The sequence below is a fragment of the Anguilla rostrata genome, chromosome 12, assembly GCF_018555375.3.
Source record: "Anguilla rostrata isolate EN2019 chromosome 12, ASM1855537v3, whole genome shotgun sequence".
In the NCBI taxonomy this organism is placed as follows: Eukaryota; Metazoa; Chordata; class Actinopteri; order Anguilliformes; family Anguillidae; genus Anguilla; species Anguilla rostrata.
Window position 1 is genome coordinate 22,670,577 of NC_057944.1, and position 26,339 is coordinate 22,696,915.

At 42.4% G+C, this 26,339-nt stretch overlaps 1 protein-coding gene across 7 annotated transcripts in view; it reads right to left on the reverse strand.

The window, feature by feature from the left end:
* The window catches only part of fat3a (FAT atypical cadherin 3a), a 203,289-nt gene that overhangs the window by 55,936 nt on the left and 121,014 nt on the right, over nt 1–26,339 (reverse strand). For 5 of the 7 annotated variants that reach the window (XM_064303695.1, XM_064303701.1, XM_064303698.1 and 2 more), the window contains exons 4-7: nt 18,411–18,472; nt 6,951–7,265; nt 5,464–5,674; nt 2,478–2,546 (exon numbers count right to left, since the gene is read on the reverse strand). In XM_064303695.1, coding sequence (XP_064159765.1) covers nt 2,478–2,546; nt 5,464–5,674; nt 6,951–7,265; nt 18,411–18,472 — 657 coding nt within the window. The remainder of the gene's footprint in view (nt 1–2,477; nt 2,547–5,463; nt 5,675–6,950; nt 7,266–18,410; nt 18,473–26,339) is intronic. The other 2 variants (XM_064303702.1, XM_064303700.1) reach the window with 1 other exon arrangement.

The following is a 26,339-nucleotide window of genomic DNA, read 5'->3' on the forward strand; positions in this document are numbered from 1 at the left end:
TGAATGTCATATTTCCATACGATCTGTAAATATTAAACTTTCAGGAGCAAGAAATAGCTTTGCTTGCAGTCTTTTTTAATTGATTCATTCAAATACTAAGAAAAAAGACACCAGGAGTCTTGGAAATCCTGCATTAATGGCAATGAGTTCTTGGAACCAGCAAGAGAAATCTGCATTGAAGTGCAGTTAGGTTTTGCACGTGGTCCAGAACTGAAAAAGAATGTTCCGTTTCATCAAATTATAGAGGGAAACAAAACTCCTAACAAAGTAGTTATTAAACCCTCTGCTGAACGTCAAAATTGTATCCTTTCCTTAAAAGCAGATTAGACCATGAGATTGCTTCAGCGGTTAAAAGCTTGGTGCACTGACAAATACAGAGATTTATCGTCTCATGTTCGGATTCACTTTAGAGTAAACAAAAAGAGCTAATGAGAACATGCCACTTAACTGTCACCCCATTTCTGAAATCACTATAACTACATACTGCTTATCCTCCAAGTAATATTTCTTTCTGACCACAAAACGGTATTACACAGTGGCATGCCACTTCTGTTCGCGCCTAAATGTCTGCCCCTCATGCGTAAGAAAAGACTGGCGACAGTGGGACTCTGAGCTAACAGGCAGTTATCGAACCTTTTTTGACCGGCTGTCACCAAACAAACCAGAGTTTCTGAAAGACATCTGACACTGGATTTTACATATTTCCAGGGACTGGACTGCTGTGCCTGTTCAAATGGTTGTTCTCACTTGATCTGTTTCAAAAGCCCAGCAGTATGTAACGAATCTGAGCTTTTAGAATTCTTTATTTCCTTTTTAAAATACAGACAGCTGCCCATTTCCACACTGCACAGTACAGCTTGCTGCATAATGCCTGGACAGTTCTGTTCTATGCATAAATATTACATGGTGTTAGTCCCTTTGTGTTTTAAGTGCATGCTGTATTCAATTAGAATATGTTAGAGATTATGTTCATGAGACAGGTTCAACTGACCAATATTTCGCTCTTTCATTAATGCATTAATTATTAATTCAAGCTGGCAATAATTAGCTTACACAGCGGCCTTGAGGTGCTGAATAAAAATCCACTCAGAGATTTGCACAGTGAGCTGTGAAACGGCACTGCAGTGTTTTTCCTGCCTGCTTCTAGCATGCTCAAACAGAGAGGGACCAGCTTAAGGGAACTGAACAGGCGATTGCAAGATCCGTCCAAATCACTTACCGTACATTTCTGCAGCATTCTGAGGAGTTTTAATCAAAAACAAATAAAAAGAAAACAATTTAAAAGGAAAAGCAGAAATATACGGGGTTCTATTTTTGTGCTGCATGGGGGGAGGAGGGGGTGGGGATCTGAGTGTGTTTTGCAGGAGAGAAACAGACACAACACTAAGGAAGTTAATGACTTGGTGATGGAGAGTAATCACGCCTGCAGACAGGTCCCGGCCCATGGGAATCAATCATGGCTTTTAGCACCCTGCGCTTTCACCTGCTTGTGTTTATCCACCAACACCTGGCCATTCGTTTTAATCAAAGTTCCCCCACCTCCATTAATATTCCATCCGTAACCCCCTCTCTGCGTGCTCCTGGCTGGGCGGCATTAAGAGAGGCCTCAGGGGGACGGCTGCTTTCTGTCACAGCCAGCACAGTGACCAGCCATTAACCTCTCACCCCGCGCGTCTCCTACCACACCGCTTATTCAGCGATCCGGTTAATTGCGTACGGCGGGATCTTCATGGCCCGTTGTCAGCCGACGTTGCTGGGCCGGTGTTTATGTCGCGCTCTTCCAAACATCCACCGAGCCCCGCGTGAGAAATGATTAAACTAGGCCAAAGCAGAGGGAAAGGCTGTTCGTTCCACAATGTGTGTGAGGTTCCCTCAACTTCAGGGTCAGCTCATGTAAATGCCTTATTGATTTCCATGATCGGAGGTCAATGACCTGTAAAAGCATAATGGTATTCCTCGTAATAAGTACAGTATAGCTCTTTAAAGTAAACGAGCTCTGCAATGATTCCCGTGAAAAGTTTATTGAAAGTAAAATCTGATTTTGATAACTCTGACCAATTCCTGACCTTACAATCTCTTAGAAAACTTCAAATATAAGCAATCCCTTTCTTAAAAACAAACTCAACCACAGACACATAAAACAAAATAAAAACCTTATGGAAAAAGTTAATTTCTGATAACTACATACTATATGAATGGAAGTGTTGTGACATCACGTGATGCATGTCAACTTGCAAGTATGCAAATTCAGTCTTATTAAAATGGGACCAGCTGTATAATAGCCAATAAATCAGTGTGTGCAATTATCCAACACGCAATCAGAGGGAGCTGGCGGTACAGCAGTTGTGCTTGTCAGTCTGTCCTGCACTCTCCGTCAGTGGGCGATACACACAGCACCGAACACAAAGGGGATGGATAAAGCACAGGTGAGCAATGGGAGAAAGAAACCAAATGCAGTTCAAGTGGAACTGAGATACCTTCTGTGGAACAATTCCTGCCACAAGCAGCCTGTAGGATATAGAACATCTCCCGGGAAGGCCTGCCACCTTCGAGGCGCGAAGCATTGACAGGAGAGAGGGAAGAGAAAGAGGGAGAGAGAGAGAGGGAAAAGGAAGAAGAGAGAAAGAAAGAGAGAAGCGGTTTAAGAAAAAAAGAAAGTGTGAAGCTTGTGCAAAAAGTAGCAAAGGTAACGAAAAAGCCACAGAGTTCAACAAAGCATGAAAAGCTAGCAGCAAACGCAGAAGGTATCTTCTCCCTAATAACAGTTTCAATGCTTTGCGGAAATAACAAAAAATGAATCAAATAGAATAATACGAATGAATGAGAAGGTCATGGCTGTGCATCCTCATTCAGCAACAAGCCTGGATTCTCTGGATTCTTCATGAAAAAATAAGAACTTAAAAGTAAATCTGCAAAACTTGACTTCTCACAGAAAGAAAAGCAAAACTGGAAAATTATAACAATAACAGCCTGTAATATGAAGAGTGGTCCTTCAATAATATGAATATATGATGGCACAATGACAGATAACATCAGGTCTTATACTTTATAGACTGTGATAACTGTTTGTTAGCCTTATTTCAGTTCACTACCTGGAAAATGTCAATACCTTTTCTATTCAGCATCTTAGCCACCAGATTTCTCAACAAACAAAAAATAGAAAAGTAAAAAAACTACCAAAAATGATTTGTCTTATATGTTACAAAATTTAAGTCTGATAAAACACACTCATAATCATGAAAAAGTAAACGTTTTCAATTAAAAAATTGTTCAGTTGACAATGAATATCCTGTTGAATTACTAATTTAGCTAAATTTTATATATGAATATATATTCATTATATATAGTATTAAAAGTGTGCAAGCAACTTACATTAATGCCAGATATAGACATCACATTGAATAGCAAAGATTGTTATGGGATATGGAATTAAACTGACATCTGTGTGTGGTCTGTCAGTTAACTTGCTAATGTGAATAAAGGACAGATACTGCGAAGAACATCTCTTAAATACCCTTACATATTCAAATGTAATGAACTGCAGAAAAGCCCAATTTAAAAAAATGATAGTTATTATCCATAGTCCTGTTGCCAATGCTTGATTTTGCTATCAAAGTAGTGAGGTACAAGCTTTGTAACAGGAAGTACAGGAAGTACAGTTGCTAAGAGAACAGACTACTGGGACTTCGTATTAGAACTTCCAAAAATGTCCAGATGGTTCTTTGACAAAATATATGCAACAAAAAAAACAATGTACGTTTATGCATTGTCACTGTCAATATACAAACATCCTTAAGACCACCTACATGCTAAACATGCAAGATTCAAGTTGTCAGAAATGTCCTTACCCAGAGCAAAAGTGGTCTGTTTCATTGGAGCACCCTTTTTTAAAAAATGTGGGTACCTTTACAATCCTGTACAATTGTATTTAGATACTGCAATAGTAAAGTGAACGGCGACTGGCTATGAAAAAACAATAGTGTCTTTTTCTCATTCGAGAAATATTGCACAGCGGATGAATAAAGCATCCTCTGAGAATGTTAACAACGGGTTCACTGACACTGAGTTCATTAGAGCTAAACTAAATACATGCTTTAACGCTTTTAATCATTATTTTATAAGTCGGCTAGAAAATAAGGTTTACCATTTCCAATTTTAATGATGATTTTCTTGTGGTGCCTTGAAAGCAAATTCTTAATTTTATTCTGTGCTGTATTTGATTTTGTTACGTAAGACTAAATTGGTTTGTGGAAGAGCATGTTTTCAGTTTCCTGTTTGTCTAACCAAACAGCTGATACTGTCAGTAACACAGATTGAAGAAAATTATATAACATATTTTGCATTTCAATTAAACACCTTTGATTACCCGTATCTTGTATACAAAAACATGGCACACGAATTAGGGAATCATTCAGTGCGCTAAACAAGAGTATTATTTGGCAGAAAAACATTCCTTCTGTATTACAATATTTTTAAAATTTAATATCATTTAAAAAAATGTATATTTAGACTTAATTTCTTTCCCCCAATCCGAACTGTTTGATCTTCAATCCTTAATGCCACCTTCGGGTGGAGAGAGCCATAGTCATGTGATGCCTATTCTCGCTTCTTTCCACACTACGGACGCACCACCAATTATACACTTCCCATGTCGTGTGAGGATAACGAGGTAGGCATATTCTCGGTTTGTGCATTCGCAGGCGCCTGGCCTGACCAAGAGTGGCCGCTAGAGAGCAATGAGGGCAACGGAAATGACTGGCTTATCCAGTATTGTTCCCCGGTGAGGCTGGGCCAACTGTTGCCTCGCCAATGCTGACCTCCAGCCATAGCTGACGATGGCATGACTGGGACTCGAACACCCGCTTTTGCTTACAGAACGAGTGTATTTACAGTGTGTACATACTGTATACTTACAAATTGTGAGGAGAAAACCATTCTAAGGTAAAGAGTTCCCTGAGCTTGGCATGCAAAGATATTTACACTAGAGAGCACAGATGAAAGGACTTATCTCACATGCAGTTATGCTATCCCCATATCCACTTAATTATGTGCACCAATTATTCAAAATCATTTAAGACTAGCAGCGTAATGCTACATTGAATGACCTGAATTTGTAGAGCATATACAGTATTCAAAATGGATCTCATGTTGATTGCATATTTTTGAAAATAGACAGCCACAATATGTATGAAACATGCAGTTTTACACTGTGATGAGATCTTTAAGATTGAGAGAGGTTTCTTTTGCCTCAAGGTGTTCAAAGCTGCCACTGTGCTGGAGTGCAAATGCTGCAGAATGCTAGAAGAGGCGCAAAACACCAGGATGAGCTAACAGTGGATATAGTACCTTGATGAGACTGGTGGGGTGCCTGTGCTACTCTGGGGTACCCCCGAAGCATCAACACTGGCAGTCATCTTGTGACATATGCATATCCCCACCCACCCCGCCTTCCGTTCAGCTTACCAGTGATGTCGAACCATAGAGGCGTGGAGCTCTGCTGCATGGAGACCACGCCCACAATCTCTGCCACCTTGTCGTGCTCCATGACAGTGAAATTGTAGTATGGCTCATCGAACACTAGGGGCAGTGCTGAGGGCACGGGTTTGCGTATCCACTCTATGTGCAGCCGTGCTGTGGACGACTTCTGGGGGCGTCCGTTATCTGTGGCTTTGATCTGGAGGCGAGGGGTTATTTCAAGAAAACATCAGCATCAGCAAAAATACCCTGAGAAATGTCCTTTATTCTAATATTATTCAGATTTGAGAGGATTATGGTGTTTGGGAACTGTGCAGTACTTGCAGTGAATTTCTTCTGTTTAAAAAAGCCATTGGTAGCCAGTGTTAACAATATAACTGAGAGAGACAACCAAGCACACTAAACAGTCTGGTCTCGTTACCGCCTCTTGAACTTCCTTAAGACGAGAAAGTAAAATCGAAAGGTCACTGCATTTCCCAGAAGAAAACAAAAGGCCTCAATGACAAAGCCTTGCTTTCTTCCTCTTAATGAGGGCTAGGGCACATTTTGTTTTTCATGTCATTACAGATCCTTCAGTGCCTCAAATAGTGCTTATTAATATCCAGTATGACAGCTGGCTCCTGCAAGGCATTAGGCCAAATAGCAGGTTCATCGAGGCAAACAGAAGATAACACAATTTGCCAGAGAAATACCAAGCATTACAAAAGCAGAAAAAAGCCTGGTAATGTTCAGTGCTCTGACAGGCCATCCAGACAGCCTTCACTCCGAATGAAGAGTTGAAATTAATATAAAAGACATTTCATTCTTTTTGATGGATGTTTCTTATCAGTGCTTTTAGCGATGGCACTGTGGAACACTAGAAGATGCACTATAGCGGTTTCAGTGATACGGTCCTTTTCACAGGTCCTTGGAGATAAAGCAGCACAAGGGGCCACAAATCCACTCTGAAGGATCGATATGAGTGTGTACACCGATCTGCAAAACAGGTGTACATAGTCATGACGCTCGTTTTTTTGTGGATTTTTTGTCCTTCTCTGGTTTGAGGTCTGTCAGAGCTGATGACGTCACAGCCCCTGTGGGTGGTGCCCAAGCTCAGTACCTTGACTGTTGTCCTTTGGTCTCTAATTAAAAGCACAAACAAACCCGTCTTTATTAGAGACAGAGGCCTGCAGGGCTGTAATCTTATGGCACTGGTCCAATGGCTCTGTAGTGTGTGTGTGTGTGTGTGTGTGTACAGGGCCTAAGTTGACCTCTATGGGATGAGAGTTTATATATAAAAAAGGGCTGCGCTTCCTTTAATTTTTTCTGAATGGTCTTGTCTAATGCAGCAACAAAGCAGCCGAACAAAGCTGAGCTTATAACGGACATTTATGCCAATTAAATTTGTAACTAAGTAGAAGAATTCTGTATATAAATGTCATATTTATGATATTTTTCCTTCAGTACAGATTGTGCTTCTGGGGCTGTATACGTACAGTCAGGATGTCGTAACTTCCGGCAGTGAACTGCTTCCTGGAGGACACCATGGCGGTCTTGGGGTCGATAAAGAACTTGCCGTCTTCGTTCCCATCCACGATGCTGTAGGAGAGATCGGAGTTGGGGCCCTCGTCCTTGTCGTAGGCAAACACCCGGTAGATGGGCTCTCCTTTCTTTTTCCGGTCCCTCTCAGGGAGCTTAATCTGGTAGACCTTCTCAGGGAACTGTGGCTTATTATCGTTCTCATCCAGAACGTGTATGATCACCCAGACGGTGGACTGCCTGGGAGATGGACCTCCATCCATCACCGTTACCTGGTTACGCACACGCACAAGAACACAGCATACACATACATCACAAACATGCACACAGAGAGAAAAGAAGAAAATCTGTCTTTTAACGTTCAAAGCATTTTTTTTCCATCATAACTAATTACAGTGGGAAGCTCCTCTCGCATATATTTTTCTGACAAGTGGAAAAGCCTGTCATATTTATAAAGTGGATCTTTCACTTTCTTTTATCTTATTTCCCGTATTCTGACAGCTAATTAATTTAGCTGTGCTACACTTCTCTGTAATGACAAAGTTAGTCTGTGGAAGTGTTAAATTAAAAATCAAGACGCTGATAGCACCAACAGCCAATGGGAAGAGCATTCATTGTTTCACCTTGTCTTTAAAAAATAAAATCATTTTCAAAAGGCAGAAGACTTCTTGTGTGCACAACATTAACAGAAAAAGTGATTATTCATTTTTATTATTCCACCTCCTACGTTTTTGACTTCTGTTTGTGATTGACTTCCAATCATTTCTGACCTCTTACAGGTACATTGACAGAAATGGAGAAAAAGTAATTAGTCACTCTTGTACCTTGTGTAAGAGACACACTATGAATTGAAAAGGCACCTTGCACTCAGATGCATTTAAATCAGCCCCTCTGCAGTATTAACTAGGGATTCCTACCTTTGAAATTGAATGTACTTGCTGTTATTGTGCTGGGAAAAATAGCTGGGGGGACAAACAAGTGGCGCCGACACATTGGACACATCAGGCAGAAGGACAACATTGTTCCCTAAAGGTTGCATTAGCAGCAGCCATTCATTAGAGAGGCTGGTTGTCTGACAGAGACACGGCGCATGAATACATTCAGAGCCACGCCTGTTTGTTTGGCCTTTTAGTCTCCGTCTCTCCTGTCTCCAGCGACCGCGGAAAAGACGCAGGAGACACGTTAAAACAGCGCCCGGCGCCCGCTCACAGCCAGGGGGATACCTACCACGCGTGTACACAAAACAAAGGCGAACACACGCACACACGCAGACACACACACAGCTATTCAATCTCACATGTGTATGCATGGTAAACACACCAGTAACACGTGACGAGCACAGACACTAAGCTTAGTCAACATACACACACGCGCACACACACATGCACACACACGTACACACACACACAGACACAAACACACTCATTCACACACACACATACGCACACATACACTCATACACACACACACACACGCACACACACACACACATACACTCATACACACACACACACACACACACACACATATACACACACACTCTCACACACCACTGAAAGTGTCTGATAATAAGGAACGCTCAGCTTGTCAGTGCCTCAGTGTAAGCACTCAGCACACAGCACTTCCCAGCTGCTCCACTGAAGCATGGAGGGTGTCCACGGGTGAGCTGCAGTAGGATCCTTTACTGGACAGACATATTGCCATACGATTACCTAATTTACTTCCCTGTCAAGAGCAGCTCACATTGCTCACCGTCTGCATATAGCATTATCCAGCCACCCAGATGAATCCGAGCCAATGCATCTCACACCACGGATTCAAACTCACAACACGCTGGTGTCAGGCACCTGCCTAAGATGACACAATGTGTATATTACCTACACATTGCCACCCCTCATTAATAAAAATAAAAAACCCATTAAGAAAGAAAACTTTAGTCACAATAAGCAGGTTTTGTTGGCTTGTAGTTGCTCAGGTTCATAAACTCTGACTAGATTTTAATTGGCTCTCCAGTGTGAACACATGTTTTGCTAAAGCATTCACTTTGCTACTACTGTCCACCTGCACGGCAGCCCCTCGGTTACCGTGCGTGAAGCGGACGTGCGTCCAGTGCACAGCTGACTGCCTCTACCAGCTTTTCATCCACTCAAATTAATCCACCATTATGAACACATAAATCTCAACCCACGTCAAGCTAAAACTCCACACGAAAACAGGGGACAGGAAAATAATTTTCCTGGGAGGCCCACGGGCGTGCTGGTTAATCATGATTAGACATGCTTCTGGAATTAGGAAGAGGGGAGGAGATGTTAATGATACAGGGAATGAGGCCTAATTGGCTGTAAGTGTTCTTCTGGAATGGAGCTTCAGCTCAGATCCTAAAAGACAACAACTTGGCCACCTCCTGGATCATTCCTTTCTTTGTGAGTTAGCTGGAAAGAGAACTTCGGTAGCCCACAAAACCTTCTGGGCTTCTCTGTATTTGACACACAAAGGATGGCTGAGTTCTTGATATTTATTTTTTCCCTTATTTTACTGTGTCAGTGTGAATAAAAATGGTAAGAAAATGGCAATGAGACTGACAAACAAGAGCCAAAATGAGAGGGAGTGCAAGGAGAAGAGAGAGTGATGAAAAGGCAATGAGTGAAGGAATAAGAGAAAGATAAGACCATGAGGAGAGATGAAATGAGAGGGGGTTAGTGAAAAAGTATGATGAAGAGAGAGAATAACTGAATAACTGAAAAAAAACGGAGGACTTGTGTGTGTGTGTGTGTGTGTGTGAGTAAAGCGGGGATGTAGTGGGGGCTGTTAAGAGCAGAACGTGGGCAGCTCCTGCATCATTAGTCACTCTGAGCGGCTCAGAGGCCCAGCAGGAGCTCAGCGGCTCTGTCCCCATCAGCCAACAGGAAGGCTGACTGGCAGGCCATTTCTACAGGGAAAATGGGACAGGGAATCCCCAAAACAACAGTGGGGAGCAGAGGCCGTCTGCCAAGTTACCAGAACCCCCTCACCAACGTCTCCCAGGTCCCATCTCTCCACACGTTGGAATCACCAGAGGAGCCACAGGGACCCCCCTTGTCTCCGCTCGTCTGCGGACGGCCATTTTCGGGTATCACATGTGACTGCACCCAACGAAGCCCCAGAGCAGTCGGTGCACTGTCCGGACTACAGGTGATCCCACTCTAAAGCTGCTTAAGTGAGAAAATCCGGGTCTGAGGCCGTGTGATCCCTTGTTCTGCAAAAGCCCGTGGTTCAAGGGAGGAGCCGTTTACAGCTGTTTCTCAATCGATACACTGAGTCATAAGATCAACCAAAGACGAAACCACACAAAACATTTCCTTCTGACAGCCAGTTCAGGAGATGTGCAAAGCCTTAGATGACTTTGGAGGATTTCAGATTTTTCATTTCATTTTTGCTCTCTTGGAACAATATTGGTTGTTTACTTATATGAACTTCAGTTATCAGCTATGTGGGTTAAAAAAAAAAAACATACACAGAATCCACTGGCAAATATACAGTAACATAAGGTTAAGATAGTGTCTAAAATGACAGTGTCTAAAATTAGATTATATGACAGAGACAAAAAATAAGAGAGTTGGGGTGGTGTGGGGGCAGATGTTCTTTTAGATCCTGGTCCTATTCTGAGTAGTTAGGCAGACACAGGATTCTTAATTTCATTCATTAGAGTTTGACTACATTTTCTGTGAAACCAATTCATAAAGCCAGATATGAGCCGAAAAATTATGTACATTAGATGCAAAATCACTCTAGCCATGCACTCCCACCACTGCACCACACCACTACCGCCTGCAGGAGTCCCTATAAACTACAGCACAAATCCTGTAATACGACATCATTACCAACAGTACTGCAGAAAAGCTGAGCTTCCAATTACAGAAAAGACTGTCTATGGACTCTATTGCATGCAGTTTAAAGACTGCCACACTCATTAACATTTACAGATTAACATTATGACACACTGACCCCTCAAGGAAAAGTCAAATCTTTGACCCTTTCTAAAAACAAATGATTGGCATCTATTAGTTAAAAATATTAAGCATACAGTCTGAGATTGAACCACTAGACCACAGACAGATAGATAAATGAGCAATGGCAATACTTAATTCGCCTGTCAGTCAATAACATTGGAAAGGGTTTGTAGCAGTCGGTTCGCCTGAGAGGCAGATTGGTCTCGGCTGCGCCGGTTGGTGGAGAGAGCAAACACACCTGGGCTGCGTTAGCTAATCAGCCCAGGTGCTTAAAGGTGTGCTGCTCTCCACAGTTCGGGGCTGAGACCGGGAGCTAACATCGAGAGTGCAGTTCTGAGTTTAGTTTTATTTTATTTTATTTTAAGCACGAAAGGAATCCTCAGTAGAAAAGTTGGAGGAGCTGGACCTGGCCGGGAAGGCGGGTCAGCTACTGAGCCGGCGAACTGAAAAGTTGCTGCTCTGTTTTACTCTTTTGTCTTTGTTATTTTAGCTAATTGTTTTTGCCCGGAACCCGTGAGGGGGAAGGGCGAAGTGGTCCGTTTATTTTATTTCGCGTTTGTGTGTGCGCTCTCTCTCTCTCCATGCGACAGGAACTGTGTTACCCGGTACTGCCGCATCTCTCCTCCCCAGGTGTCATGTTTGGCATGTGACAGGGTTGCCCCTAGCATTTACGATACAACTACTCTTACTACAAAGAAAAAAATTAAGCAAACAAAAAAGTTGGTATGTGGGTATATTATCTGAATATTCTTCCAGAAATGTATTTTAATCTAATTTTTGGCAGGAACTATTTCCTGTGATGCATGCAACCTAAGACTCACAGCCAGGGTGCTGTGGTGTGGCTTCCTAAATCAATATTACAACTTGAGTGAAGAGCTTGTGTCACTTAAACTGAGAAAGGAAGAAGCACCAGTACAATATAAAACGTCATATCTATGTATATATATTTGCAATATATATACTATGAAATGAATCTGTGCATAAGTACAGCCTCTGGAGACATAACATCATCCTATGAAGTCACTTTTGACTTACTTGCAGTGTGTTTTTTTTCCTGCTTTAGACCACAAACCCCCAAATGCCCCAATACCAGCCATTTAGTTTAGTCTAGATGGAATAGCCATAGCAATTAAGCTAGCTTTTCTGTAAATAACAGTGGACAGTGAATTTTTGGCCAGCAAATAGAATAATGCCTCAATAAAAATCATATTTTATCACCACCACAAGAGACTTAGAACCTCCACCGTTGCAGTACTGTTTTTTCTCAACATGTTTCTAATGACGCCTCTGTTGGTAGATCAAGGTTTGGAGGAGATCCCAGACAGATCTGAGTCATCCCTAAGTTTATCCACTCCTGCACAGATGCCAGACAGAAAGATGTGTGAGAGAAGAGGCAGGGAGATGGTGGGATAGAGAGAGAGAGAGGTAGAGAACAAGACAAAGATGAAGAGAAACACTGCAAATGTTCTACAGGAAAAGAGGAATAATGAGGGAGGAAAATGGAGATATGAAATTTAGGGAGAATATGTGGAAAAAAAGTGGACTGGGACAGGAAAAGAGACAGAAAAGAAGGAAGGATGGTGAGAGAAAGGGGTGAAGACTGACATAATTAAAGAGCAAAAATAGGGGGTGAGAAGGAGACAGAAAATCCCACAGCAATTATCTGGGTTCCCTTGCAGCCAGTGGTTCAGTCCGTCTCATCAGACTATGCAGCTTACTGCCATGTCTGCTCCCCCCTGCCAAGCCCATTCCACAGCACAAAAGTGGAGGCCACTTATCTGGCACCAGTAGAGGGTAGTCTTCACTGCCCAAAACATGGCCATTGGCTTAGGGAAGATTCTTCTGAATCCCTTTACAAATACCAACTTGTGTCCTTACAAGTTATTTCCTTACAATTGTAATTGATATCACAATTGCAATTAAAATACGAATTTGTACTTTATTCTTATTTTATTTTGCTTTATTAGTTTCTAAGATTCATTTAACTAGGTTTAAAAAACTGAGAAAAGTTTTCATTTTCAAAGATAAATTGACATGTAACAGGTAATTGTGTTCGTAACTGTGCATATGAGCATGTTCCTTGTCCTGATGATCCTATAGTTTAAGTATAGCAAACCAGAGCCAATAATGTGCTCTGACTACAAAGATCTGCATGTTACAAGCTCTATTTATCTTTAACCCCTGAATATTTGTTTCTAAATGTTCCCCTCACTAGCGGGAAAAGATTCAGAATATACATTTTCCACAAATCTTGTAATGATGCTTTCAGAATTTTAAGAGTCTGAGCAAAGTTATCAAACGGGAGAGTTTTGTTTATATTCTTCGAAAAGACCTAGTGCAAACCCTCTCCTTCTGGCACTCTTTTCTTCCCTCCAGTAGCCAATGAGAAACGTGCTGTTTTTATTTGAATTTCAAAAGCCGAACAGCACTGTCTGTGGCCCAACTGAAATGCCGTCTATGCCTTTGACAGGCGCTACAGTGGTCCTCTTTGAGAATTCGAAGGGATCACGTGGTGGGAGAAAGAATGCTAACGGTTTGCAACACAAAAGCAGGTAATCTGCTGGTATTATTCAGCGTGTAACGCTGCCAAATAAAATAAGGAGGGGGAAAAAAACCCAAAACAAACACTAATCTATCTGACAAAGCATACTAAACAAGACAATGTTTTGACAAAATAGTTCAAGAGTTTTGAAAAGTCCTGTTGAAAACTGTGGCAGCGGCAGTAAACTTATTCTAACAGATCACTGGGAAGGTTCTTTCCTTCTTTCTTTCCCCCCAACAGTAAAAGTTTAACGTGAGTCGCCTGAGGGAGGGTGTGGGGGGTGGGGTGGCATAAACAGAGAAATAAATACGCTCCCCCGTCCCTTTCAATATGAATTTGCAGTCTCAGAGGGAAAATGAGAAAATGCTGAAAAGATTAAACTTGGCTGTAGCCTATTAGTGGTGAAGGCATCTGGCCTAGAGTGGCAGCCACTTTCTTTAGCGCATGGCTTTAGGCACCGCGCACCAGCAGTGTGGGACCCAGCAAACAGCAGGCCAGCTCAGCTTCAGATGCCAGGGCCCCCGCGCTCAGAGCCCCAACCTTTACAGCACATATGTGACAGCTGTTCACCCCGGGCAAAACCTAATAGCGCTATTCCCTCCAACTTTAAAAAAAAAAAGAAAAAAGGAAAGTGAAAAAAAAAACTGAAGTACCAAAAGAGAAGAGAAGAAAAGCAGTGCCTTGTACTGTTTGCACAATGGTTCGGGGCGGGGGCTCGTACAAAGCATGCGGGTGCTGCAGAAACGGCAGTTAGGGAGGCCGTTAGTCAAGCCCCTCTGGATCAGTTATCCTCGCATACTGCAGGGAGGACAATGCTGGCCCTTCTGCGGGGCCTCAAGCATGTCTGTGGACAACTCGCTTGAATCAGAAATGCATCGAGTGTAACTGTGATGCGCTGTCACTCAGATGAGCGGCTGGGCAGCAGTGTGGAGTACAGATTAATGAGCTGGGCTTGTAACCCAAATGTTTGCAGGACACAGCCATCGCACATACAGTATACTAGTGTATACTAGAATTGCTGGGTTAAATAGGACAAGCCGTCAGCTTTGATGACGATGATGACGATGATGATAACAATGACAACAACAACAATGGACCACAAACTAAAGATTCCCCTGCCTTAGTAACAACTTGCCTGCTATACTATTCCAATGTGTACAAAAGTACAGGCAAACAAACAACCTTTCTCTGGGGCTGTTTTGTCAAGCTCTGAAGAGGATTAATGAAAAGGCAACATTCAGAGAGGTGTCGGGTATCTTCTACCTGAAAAAAGAAACAGACACAAAACACTCTTTTTGACCTTAAAGTAGGAGCTGCTAGCTTATTTTCCTCCTTGCCTATGCAATCATTATATTGCCCATTTTGTGAGGGGAGAGACGTGACAGAGCTGCACAATGAGCCACATATTCATCTGAAAAATCATCTGGATGCCTGTGCATAAAATCCAACATATTTCATTTATTTACCTGTGGTAAATTTGACCCCTTTCAGCGCTAAGGAGATTTGCCCTTGAAGGCGAACAACGCCCTTGTGTAAAGCTGGCAATAAATAAATCTTAAACTTCCCAGCAGAGTGTTGAATGCTGACCCTCTCGACCTTACAGTGATAGTGGCCCAGCCCCTGGGGAAAGGGGGTCGCATTCTAAGGAGGCCTCGATGCCTTCAGATGACTCCTGCCACCATACTGTCGGCACTCCCATCATGCACGTCCTCTAATCTCGCACCTGCCCCACCTGGACCACAGTATCAGGGTTCCAGCATCCAGACTCCCTACATGGAACATTCTCTCTCGGTTTGTAACCATGTGGGTTAGGGGCCCAGTCCCAGCCATTTGTAATTATAAACTTCACTGTAAAAAGTATGATACCGGCATTTTCCAGAAATCCGATCTTATCTGAGCTTATCTACAAAAATCTGCTCCCGCTGGCAGCACAGGAAAGGAAATAAAGATCTACTTTGCTGGAGGTGCTGTGTTCTGCCCTGACACGGTGAGAGACTTTCCTTTGATATGGAATGAGAGTTCAGAGTTAAGCAGGCTAATTGATTGATTGCTCTTATAAGTACACTGAGGAGACATTCGATCTCAGTCTCCGGCAAATTTCATGGCAAGTGCACCTTAACCGGGATCAGAGAAGTAGTAAAAAAAAAAAATCCAAACCCCTGCTAAGTCTTTTTTCCGGATTTTCCATCTAAAATTCAGAGGGAGCCTGTCAATCATTTTCAATATATACCTACTGTTGTAAAAATAACATGAAAATCATATACAATGAAAATGTGAATAATCAAAGACCATTTAATCAGCTCTGAAAATATGGACATCCTTTACTCTACGTGACAAACAGAATCATAATCATTTAGTTGTTTTTCATTACACTGATCCATATTTTGGCTGTTGTATAAATTGAAATGGATTTTTATGATTGCATTAAATCAAACAACAAAAGGTTTATAGGGAAGAACGTTTTTAAAGCGGAGCGAGAACGGGGCCTTCGTTGCACTTTTTCACATGATCTTGGACATGTTGAGGCAAATTTGCACATCTCTTCAATGCCCTCCAATTGTTCAGCTATTCTTCACTGAAAGTGTTGTTGTGGTTTTAAAGTATATAGATACATAAATGTAGCAAGGAGATAACTATAGCACTGAAATTCTACTTGTAAGTACAGGGATGAAACCAAAACTGTTTTGAAGCATTTTCTGCCAAAGAAATCTGTAAAACTTTTCAATCATGTGCAGCTAAGACAGCTAAGACTCAAATTTGCTTATGACTTAGGTGAGCCAATTCTCATCATAAACTGTTAAAATAATAATTTGATCCTAAAATCTGGTCAATTAATTACATTTTGATTACAATAACAGGAAATCACTGGACGTATAATGAGCTGTTAATGTTTGTTAAAATTTTTCACCTGACAAATTATGAAGCAAGTCCAAGAATCAGTAGTAGTGGCTATTTTATTTAGTGCACTTTCCAGCAGTCTAGTAAGTTAAATATCAGTTTTAAAAGAAATCACATTTTGAGCATGTGTGTGGTGGTTTTGCCACACCACTTATAGATATGCGATGTCACCTCTGATGCACACACAAACATATGTATGTGTGCACACTGGAAAGCCAACAGTGCCAAAAACAACAAAAAATACATCTAACCATGGATATTTTGAACTGTTTACATGGAAAAAAGTGCTATTTAAACAGGGGAAAACTGCACATCTTTAGACAAATAGAATGAACGTGGCAACGCATCAATTAAAATTTGACGTGTTGAGACATTCATTTTATGACTAAAATCTGACATGTTAAAGTGATTAAGATGTATGGAAAGCCAAGAATAGCTTATGCTAAGGGGCACATCACAGTGTCATGAATATAACAGAATGCTTTAGCACATTCAGGAAGGTTACGTTAAGGGGTACATCACAATCTCACGAATATAACAGAATGCATAAACACGCAAACGAAGTGCCGTAGAGGTGACACGTGCCCTGATGCAATATGGACATCTACGCAGAATTTGTGCATTGCTATTGGTTAAGGTTTTTTTAAACGTGTTAAGACTAGCAATAATGGTGTGTTAAAACACCAATTTCTGCTGTGTTAACAGGTAAAAATTAAGAGATGTATTGATGAGATGAGACTTATTTTTTTTAACACATTTTGTCATTGATGGCTTTCCATAGCATGCGCACACATGCACACGCATACAGACACACACACACATGCAAACACACACACACAAACTCTTATTGCAAATGCAATCTGCTTCTTACGGAAATAACATCTATGAGGAGCTAACTAGGAACACAATTTACTGCAATTTAAGGTGAGAGTGAATTGCAGTCCTTCCATCAGGAGATAATAGGCCAGATTCACAATCTTCATTCTCTGCCTCTGTTCTACTAAAAGAGTCTATTACGACAATGCTGCCACCTAATTCTGAACCGGGATCTGGGTGTCACTCATGGAGTAAGCACCCTGTCTCATTTCAGCACTAACCACAATTCTTTGGGTTAGGCGTGAACATATGCAAAGGGAGAGAGGCACAAAGCCATCCTTTTTCAAGAAAATAGATCATTTAAGCCAAGTAGCAACCATTCCAGTGATGTAGGCTGATGACAAATTGCAATTCATCTTCATTACAGAATGTAACAGAGCTTCTGACCAGCAGTGGAGGCACAGCTGCTAAGTGCTAATTCTCTGGTACATGGTTTTTTCTGAGGGGCAAAATAAGTGCTCTAGCTTAATGGCGAAAACTCCAGGATCAGGGTCAAGTCAACTTAATTCTTTGCACATGCGGTATTGGCAGGGTTTGTACATGTACTCCATGTGTGTTCCAATGTATACACACACACACACATATATACACCTCTCTCCCTCCCTCCCTCCCACTCCTCCGCCTCCCACTTTGCAAAACGACTGGATAGACTTCCAAGAGTTTGTTTAGCAGTAATTACAGCCAGAGGCTTATAGGCTATTTTGGGTAATGTATGTCTAAGATTATTTTTGAAGTAAAACTCATTGTGTGTGTTATTGTGGGTAAAAGGGGGCAAATATAGTCAATATGTACATATATATGAATATATATTTAGTGTAACATAACATAAGCACAACCGGAAGAGAAGAAGCAAAGGAGAAGGAGAAATTCAAAACAACCTCCACAATAAAATCTGCACAAATCTTATTTGCTAAGGTTGAAGACAACATGCATTGCACCTGACTAACTATTATAGGTGACAGAATGTGCTCTGTGCAACCTCGTGGCCAATCACACCAAAACTGAAAGACAAAGGAAATAAGATTAGCAAAAAAATAAATAAATAAAAAATTAAGAAAACCGTGTGTGTGCTGCGCTGCATAGGCGGGGGAAGTCACGAGCAATCCCCTTACCTCTAATACATGCTCAGCTTGCTGCTCACGATCCAGTTTCCTTGAAGTTGTGGTTATGAGACCTGGAAAACAGATATAAATGACGTGAGAGAACTATCAACAAACTGACAGAGATGCATCCGAATACATTTACTTTACATGCAGCAAAAAGCCAGTCAGTTTTCATGCAAAGGCCAATCGTTTCAACCACCATAACATCTAAATGTGCAAGATACTGTTGCTGGGATATTCTGTGCTGGGGCTCTAGAGATAGTAGGATGAGTGAAAATACTGCACAGCCCAATGCATAACTGAAACTTGAGATGAGACGGTACTTTCATTAGGTAAATCCCTGCCTCTGAATGCAACATGAAAAATATCTGTAAACTAATTACACAAACCGTGGTTTGCCACTTTAATCGCTTTGTCACTTAATGTGATTAAAATTGCAGCAACGCAGTGAGCCTGACCCAGGTGACCCAGCAACTAAATGGAGACACAAGAACTATACACACAGCGAGATCCCTGCACTACATCACTTCTATTAAGCAAAAATAATTATCCCTGTTTCACAGCAGTGACTGTACAGAGCAGATAAAAAAGTGAACGTTCAGACACTGCAGAGAGGACCACTTTAGAGGAACAAAGCAGCCAATTACTGCACACAAGGTCATAACTAATGGCCATCCACTGAGCTCCATGCGGTCCCTCCTCCTGTGCCACCAGGATGGCCAAACCCAGGCAATCAGGAGGAAATGGCCAATCTCACAAAACACGCTTGTACATCCCCAACCCCCACGCCCCCACCTCCTCCTGCTGCAAACCACACATGTATCTTTTACCAAAGAATAAGGCCATCTGCTTTCCAACTCAAACACTCAAAGGATCCCCGTTAGGAGTATGGCCGTACACATAGGCTATGTGCTATATACACACAAACAGTGTATATGACCATCAGCCGCTCCTGAACAATAGCCTGGCGTAATGCGGAGGCGAGGTAAGAGGGGACAGCTGTGTCCGAGTCGGGCTGCTGCTCAACCCATTCTGAATACCAATCAAGGGCAATCCCCCCCCAGTCTGTCTATGCACAGACTGGGATCAACTCCATCAGGAAACAGCTGTAACAAAAACAAAAAAAAATCACCTCCGCAACTATTTCTATTAGAAATCTTTATTGTTTTGTAACTATTGGCCCTTTCAATCATTTTCTGGTAAAATTGTCATGCTTTTATCCTCAGATGTCCAACATGCTGTATTAAAGTGATAAATCTCACATGTGGAGACTACAGGAAAAAATAGTTTCCTTATTGCACTCCAAATGGAATTAGTGGAAAACAGTAATAATAATAATAAAAGGGAGTGGTAGGAGCAGATACTGGTGTGCAAAAGACTACAAGAGGTTCTAGCCTTGAACACAGTTTGACAGGGACCTTTGGGGGGATCTCAGGCATAATGCACAGGTCATGTCACTGACCCGCTCATACAGTACCATTCACATTTTCTTCTTCCTCACATTTGAGAAATCAATACCCAGTTTATGGACCCAGGACAAATCCTGACAATGCTATCAAGCGTTTTGAAAACCCTCACAGTTGAGATAAAACAAAAAAAAAGATATTGTGAAGGCCCAGCGATCTGAATCGGGGGAGGCTCTTGCTGCCCACAGAGCATGCCTCAAGACGTTCCTGTGGGGGATATCCAGCGTTCTGTGAAGGTTCCCGCCTGTAGCGCGGATGCAGCGTGGTCAATACCGCGCCGCATAAATTCTTTGTCAGCCTCCCTGCCAGCATCGTCAAGCCACGGGACGGGAGAATTCCGACCACAGCTCCCCAGTTCTGCTTCTCTGTGGGAAGCGTCAGAGGTAATAAGAGTAATTATGAGAACGTCGCCTCATGGTTGTTACATTTATGTTATTTCTGCGGCTACATTATTTCCATAATAGCAAGCCAATTATGCGCTTTGACTGTCGCTGCAATGCCCATTAGAAACGGGTTTGGCTGCTTCTTCCCTCCTTCTAAGAGCACTGATCGATAAGTCATACTTCAGCGTGTGGTGGCGGTCTGACTTACCTCTGAGCGAAGCCTGCAGTTTAAAAAGGAGCCTCTGACAGCTCGTCTGTTCGATTTGCACATTACCCAGCATGCATTCACAACCTGAGATAAGACACACGGCCCACGTGTTCAAGGACGTTGAGATGGATCATGACTGATAAGGCTAAAAGACATGGAGACACACTGCTTAAGGTATACATATGAGATAAACCAAAAAAGGAGCGATTTTATACAGGACAAGGCTATCACTTTTCTTCAAAGTGTATATTGTTCACCAATTCCCAGAAAGACCAGTTTCATCATGACACACCTGCATCTTCATTAACCAGAGTTAATGTTTGCATAAATGCAATGGTAGAAGTATGTAATGACATGCTTTCACAGACTAACAATCATCTAGCTATCCATTTTCTAGCATTCATTTATAAGATACCGAATTCTGTGCTCCCTGCTGGAGAAGAGCAAGTTTGTCGGTCCACAACTCAGTCACGGGAGGTCAGGGTTAGGCCACTCAAATGCGCTGCACAGACCGCAACATTCCACTGTGACCACCTGGCAAAACTGCATTGGTTTGGGAAAGAACTCAAAACTCTCCTAACTAGGCCTATAATGGACTGATTCAGGGAAGCTGCTAGCTGCAACATTACAGTAGGGAGCCTTACCAAAGTGTGACCTTTGACCTTATATTACTGAAGGTCAGACCCTCCTTTTCACTTTTTCACTGCACACAGAACTCCCACCTATGTCAAACACTGCCTTTTGGACATCTCTCCTTGAAGACAATGCCCCTATTGTGTATTAGCTGACTTAGATGTCAGAAAAATGAAAAAAGAAAATAAACCATTTGCTCTGGATGTTTATCAATTTTTCTGTGAGTGAGAGAACAGCTGGATTAGTCAAAGCTGATGCACATGATGTGACGGCAGTTGGCAAGGCTAGTGTGCCTTTTTTAGTGCTTTATTTATGAATCACATACACAATAAAATAAATAGGCACATGCTGTGGAAAAGCATGTAAAAGTCCTCTGTATTACAGATACTGACTCAGTTACTCTTGTTTTCCAGCTCTGCTTTCTGTGTCTCTTCAGAACACTGTGTAATTTGCCTCTAGTACTCCTGCTAGCACCTAATTAGAATCCACCCACACTCGCACACATAGACACAAGAACACCCTTCCCCCAGTCTCACCTCCCTCTCTCTCTCTGCTCTCTTCTTCCATCTCTCATCTTTCTCTCTTGATCCTCCTTCTCTGTCTCCCTCTCACTCTACTCCCTCCCATATCCTTCTCCCTAACACTCTACACATTATCCTCTTTGGTTCTCATTACATTAGCACTTTCTAGGTCAGTTTTCATCATGATTTGGAACCAGCCGTATCTCAATGCAAATTGAGATTTTGTTTTAAATTTAAAGAGATGGGAATCCTTGCACATTACATTTCAAATGGCATCACCCAGATCTATAAGGGCAGTATACATCCGCTGAACATTTATGGAATACTTCAACATATTATGTAGGGGTTTTATGGTCCAGTGGATATGGTACTTTTAGATGTTTACAGCATTGGGCTGCTGTTGTGGTAACGCACATATATATATATACATACATGCACACACAAATACCCTCATTTTCCTTGCTCTGTTGCCTTGGTAACAGGCAGGCCATACACGCATAATATACATAGTGCAACATCACATACAGCCAGAAACCATATGGCTATTTCATGCTGAAAATAACTTCAAAAGGATATGGTATTTTGACTTTAATATGTCAACAGAAAAACAAGCAAAATGTTTATCACCCAGAGTACAACTCTCAGTTTTAGCTAGCTTGATGAAAAAAATCCACATTCCAGGCTGCTTCTGGGGGGTCAGGCATAAAACACAAAATGTGGATCATGTTAAAAAAAATGTGATACTTTCATATTAAGTGAAAACAGAGGTTCCCAGGCTTTTTCAGCCAGCACACCACAAATGTAGCACACTGTGTGACCGTGCGCATAACTTACTGCAAAAACACATACAATTCCCCAAATGGTTTTCAGATAACCCATACACTAGCAAAATGCATCTATATGAAATCAAGTAATTGATGGACGCTGGCCATAAATATTACCAGGACTTTCTCTTTATTTCCTTCCTCTTGTTTGTGCAGAATATTTTGTTTGCATGAATATTCGTAAAATGTTTCATTTCATCTCAACAGATTCTTCAGTTTGCAACGGCAGTGGTGTCTAGAGCAGTGAACAAAGAAAGACACGTTCAGCAATGACAAGGGCTTTGAATTAGCATTTTTTTGAGCTGTGCCTCTGCCACAACATTAAAGTGAGCTGGAACAAAAAGAAGGTGCGTTGCCTGAGATAAGGCTGTATTTAAAATTAGTCACCCAGAATTGCTGTAATGTGTGGTATGTTTTTTCAGCTATTTAACAAATTATCACACGCAGACGTTAAGCCAAAACAATAACACAGTCCTGATTGTGTTATCGAATCTTGTGAAACAAATGTGTTTCTGAATCTTGACTCAAGAACTGGCACACCTTCCAAGTCCGAACAGTGTTAAATGGGCTGATTTTACCAATAAGAATCTGTACAAATGACCAGCTTTGACCACAATGTAGCAGCAAGAGCTAAAAGATCGATAACTGAGCCCACACCCAGCTTTCACATTGCTGTGTAAGGGCAGCAGCAACACATGAAAACAGTTTCTCAGCCGCAATGGCACTGCATGCTGGGATAGGCGGGAGGCTAAGAAATCTATGCTGCAGAACCCTTAGGGATATAATGGGTACCCTACATTTCTGTTATTTCTTTTTTATATTCAATTTGGATTCAAGGGGTTTTTCTGTTCAGAAAGCCCTGTCTCGGAGCAATCATTTCCACTAACGATCAGCTAAGACCTCTGGGTGAATCTGCAGGCATCTCTCGCCCTCGCCTCCTCCAAGGTACAGCTAGTGGTAAAGGGCTGGGGGTGGGTACGGCCCAGTGGAGTGGGCTGCTGGGAGGTGCTCTGCGGCACTGGGGCGACTGGAAAGTGAGAGAGTGATGCGGGCAGGATAATTAAAGTGTAACCAGGAGACCTAGAGAAGCTGGCAGCAGGCTCCAGGACCACCATTGATTGGCAGCTCCTGGCCCGGCCAACCCCGGATTTCTCTGGCACAGATGGTGGGGGGGTGGATTGCTCGGAGACATCTTCTTGGCCAGCGCAGTGCAGTTCCACGAGAGCACTAATGTAAGACCTTCATTTGTACCGGGTACCAATTAAAGAGGGGACACTCGCGTTAACATTCCCGACAGGAACATCTTGGGGAAGACAGGAAGTCCCTGACATTCTATAATGCTGCTGGCTCAGTTCGCCGCATATATTATTGGACTTGAGAGAGGCCTTTCTGATAACCTACATTTGCACCATGATGGAGGGAAGGAGAGACACTCGACAAGGCACGAAGTTCACAGCAACTGATTACCTCTGGAATGTGAAAGCACTTAATTGTGACCTCTTTCGCCTAAGAAATAAGCTGGAAAGTGGGGAAAATGAACAGAAAAGAGTGGAGTAAAAGAGACGTCTTGAGAACATAAGCCCTGTATTTTGGTTGCGTTAGGATCAGCGGTAATTAGGCTGTCGCCCCGTTTGAGAGGTAGCTGCCGGATCATGCATTCCCCAACGCCGCATTACCGGCCACATGCGCTTGAAAACAAACCGCAGCGGCCGCAACAATCAATGCATGTCCTGACATTCCCCCAGCCGATTCCTGGGAGAGCTGCACACTGATGCAGGCAGTGGAGGCTGGCAGGGTGGCACAGAGCACAGCTGCTAGCAGGACCACGCTCAGTGAGCCCACCAAAACCAAGGCGCTCGGAAACCTAAAAATATCTGCTGATTTCCCCCCCTCCTGTCGCCCGTCCACACCGTCTGCTGAAAGGCCCTTTCCCCCATCTGCAGTGATGTGGATGCACACCTGAACTCAACCATGACGGGACAGTCAATACTATCTTTTTTTATTTGCTGAACTATCTATTCATCTGAATTTAAAAATGTCCATTGTGGACAATTGTTTCCTGAAAAAGCCTTGTTATTCTATACCACTTTTTATGGGACTAACTTGTGAAACCACCCCTATTCCACTGTGTGCATTTCCATCTTAACTGCTCCAAATGAAAACCCTACCGGTTTGGTACTTTATTATGGCAAAAAATTTAAAAAACATAACATCAGACAATTATTCATAATTCATTCTGGTAATGGATATTCGCAAACAATACAAAACCTAACAAATACTCTCAATATTCCCCTCAAAGCCCATTAACTGGGTCAGTGCTGGCTTGAAAAAAATAGATAACAACTCCAAAAAAGAAAACCTCATCTGCTGTTAATCAGTGGATAAACACATCTCTTTAATGGCTGTGGAGTTGGTGACTGACCGGGCGCACCAGCTAAACAACGCGCGGCTGCTGTCGCATGCAGCGACCTCAGAGAAGCGATTGCAATTATCTCCGCAGGAAGAGAGGTAACAAAGTAATCACCAGCGAAAGAGAGTAGGACGCTGTCTGGCTAACGGCTCGGAGTGAAAGCAGAGAGGGGGACGGAGAGAGAATGGGAGCGAGGGAAAAGAGAGAGAGAAAAGTGAAAGAGGAGAGAAAGAGGCAGGGTCAGCGAGTGAGTCACACCACTCTGTTTCCCTGTGTATACTGTGTGCTGGCATTATTAACCCCTGTGGCACTGTGCTTCAGGACCTCGCTGCCTTGCAGAGTGGGGAAATAATTACCAGCGCAGTCAATGTGATGGCTGGACGCACAAAGGCTCTGGGCTGAAGCACAGCACCCATAATGCTGAGGACAGGAATCCTGGCTGCAAATGGAACTTACCTGCAACTTATTCATATCCTAATGTAAAGTTTTAAATATGGTAAACAAATATATATATGTATATATATATATATAACTTGCAATTTCTTTTAATAAACACACAGCCAGTGACATTGGTCAGTCTGATTTGACTCTAATAACTCAGGAACAGGACATACTCAGAAACACTCATAGGCAAGCGCGCACGCACACACACACACACACACACACATACACACACACAAACATGCATGCACAATTTGTTTCAATACAGTGAAAAAGACCTTCTGTCTCTCTCATTGCAATGCGGGACATTAATAGGATACATTCCAATTTCATTATTCCCTAAAGGAGAATGTTTGCCAACAAAAATCAAACCTCACAAATGACAAATCCAAACATCCACACACCAGATAAGGTCAAATACATATCTGAAATGCTTTATCTGCATGGATGCAGATAAAGCATGGATCCTGGGGAATTTTCTACATAACATTTCCCTAACCAAAACACACAATAATATGATACAATTACATTGGTAATAATAGTCACAGGACATACACACACACACGCATACACACAAGGGGCAGAAACTCCCTTTCAGTTATGAATAAATGCAGAAACTTCTCAAAGTTCGTGACATCAGAAGGCCTGGTGCTGACTCGGTGTACCCGGCCCTGAGCACGACTGCCCTATCTGAGTCACTCCTCCAAACAAAGACCCAGACCCTCAACGCCAGAATGAGAGGAGAATAAGTCACTCATTCACACTGAGACAACAAGTTGTTTTTTTCCATGTTTTTTTTCCTGTGAGTGGCTCCACACAGATGTTGTTCGGCCAGCAGAATTAATAGATGACCCCATAGCTGGACATTTCCTCCCCCCGCTCTCCTTTCTCCATCTATTTATTTGTTTATTTATAAAAGGCCCAGTGAAAGGACAGAGGGAGACAGAGAGAAAGAAAGAGAGAGAGAGAGAGAGAGAGAGAGAAAGCGAGAGAGAGCAAGGGAGGACCAGGGACAGGAGGCACTCTAACCTCAATGGCCCTGGCAGAGCTGG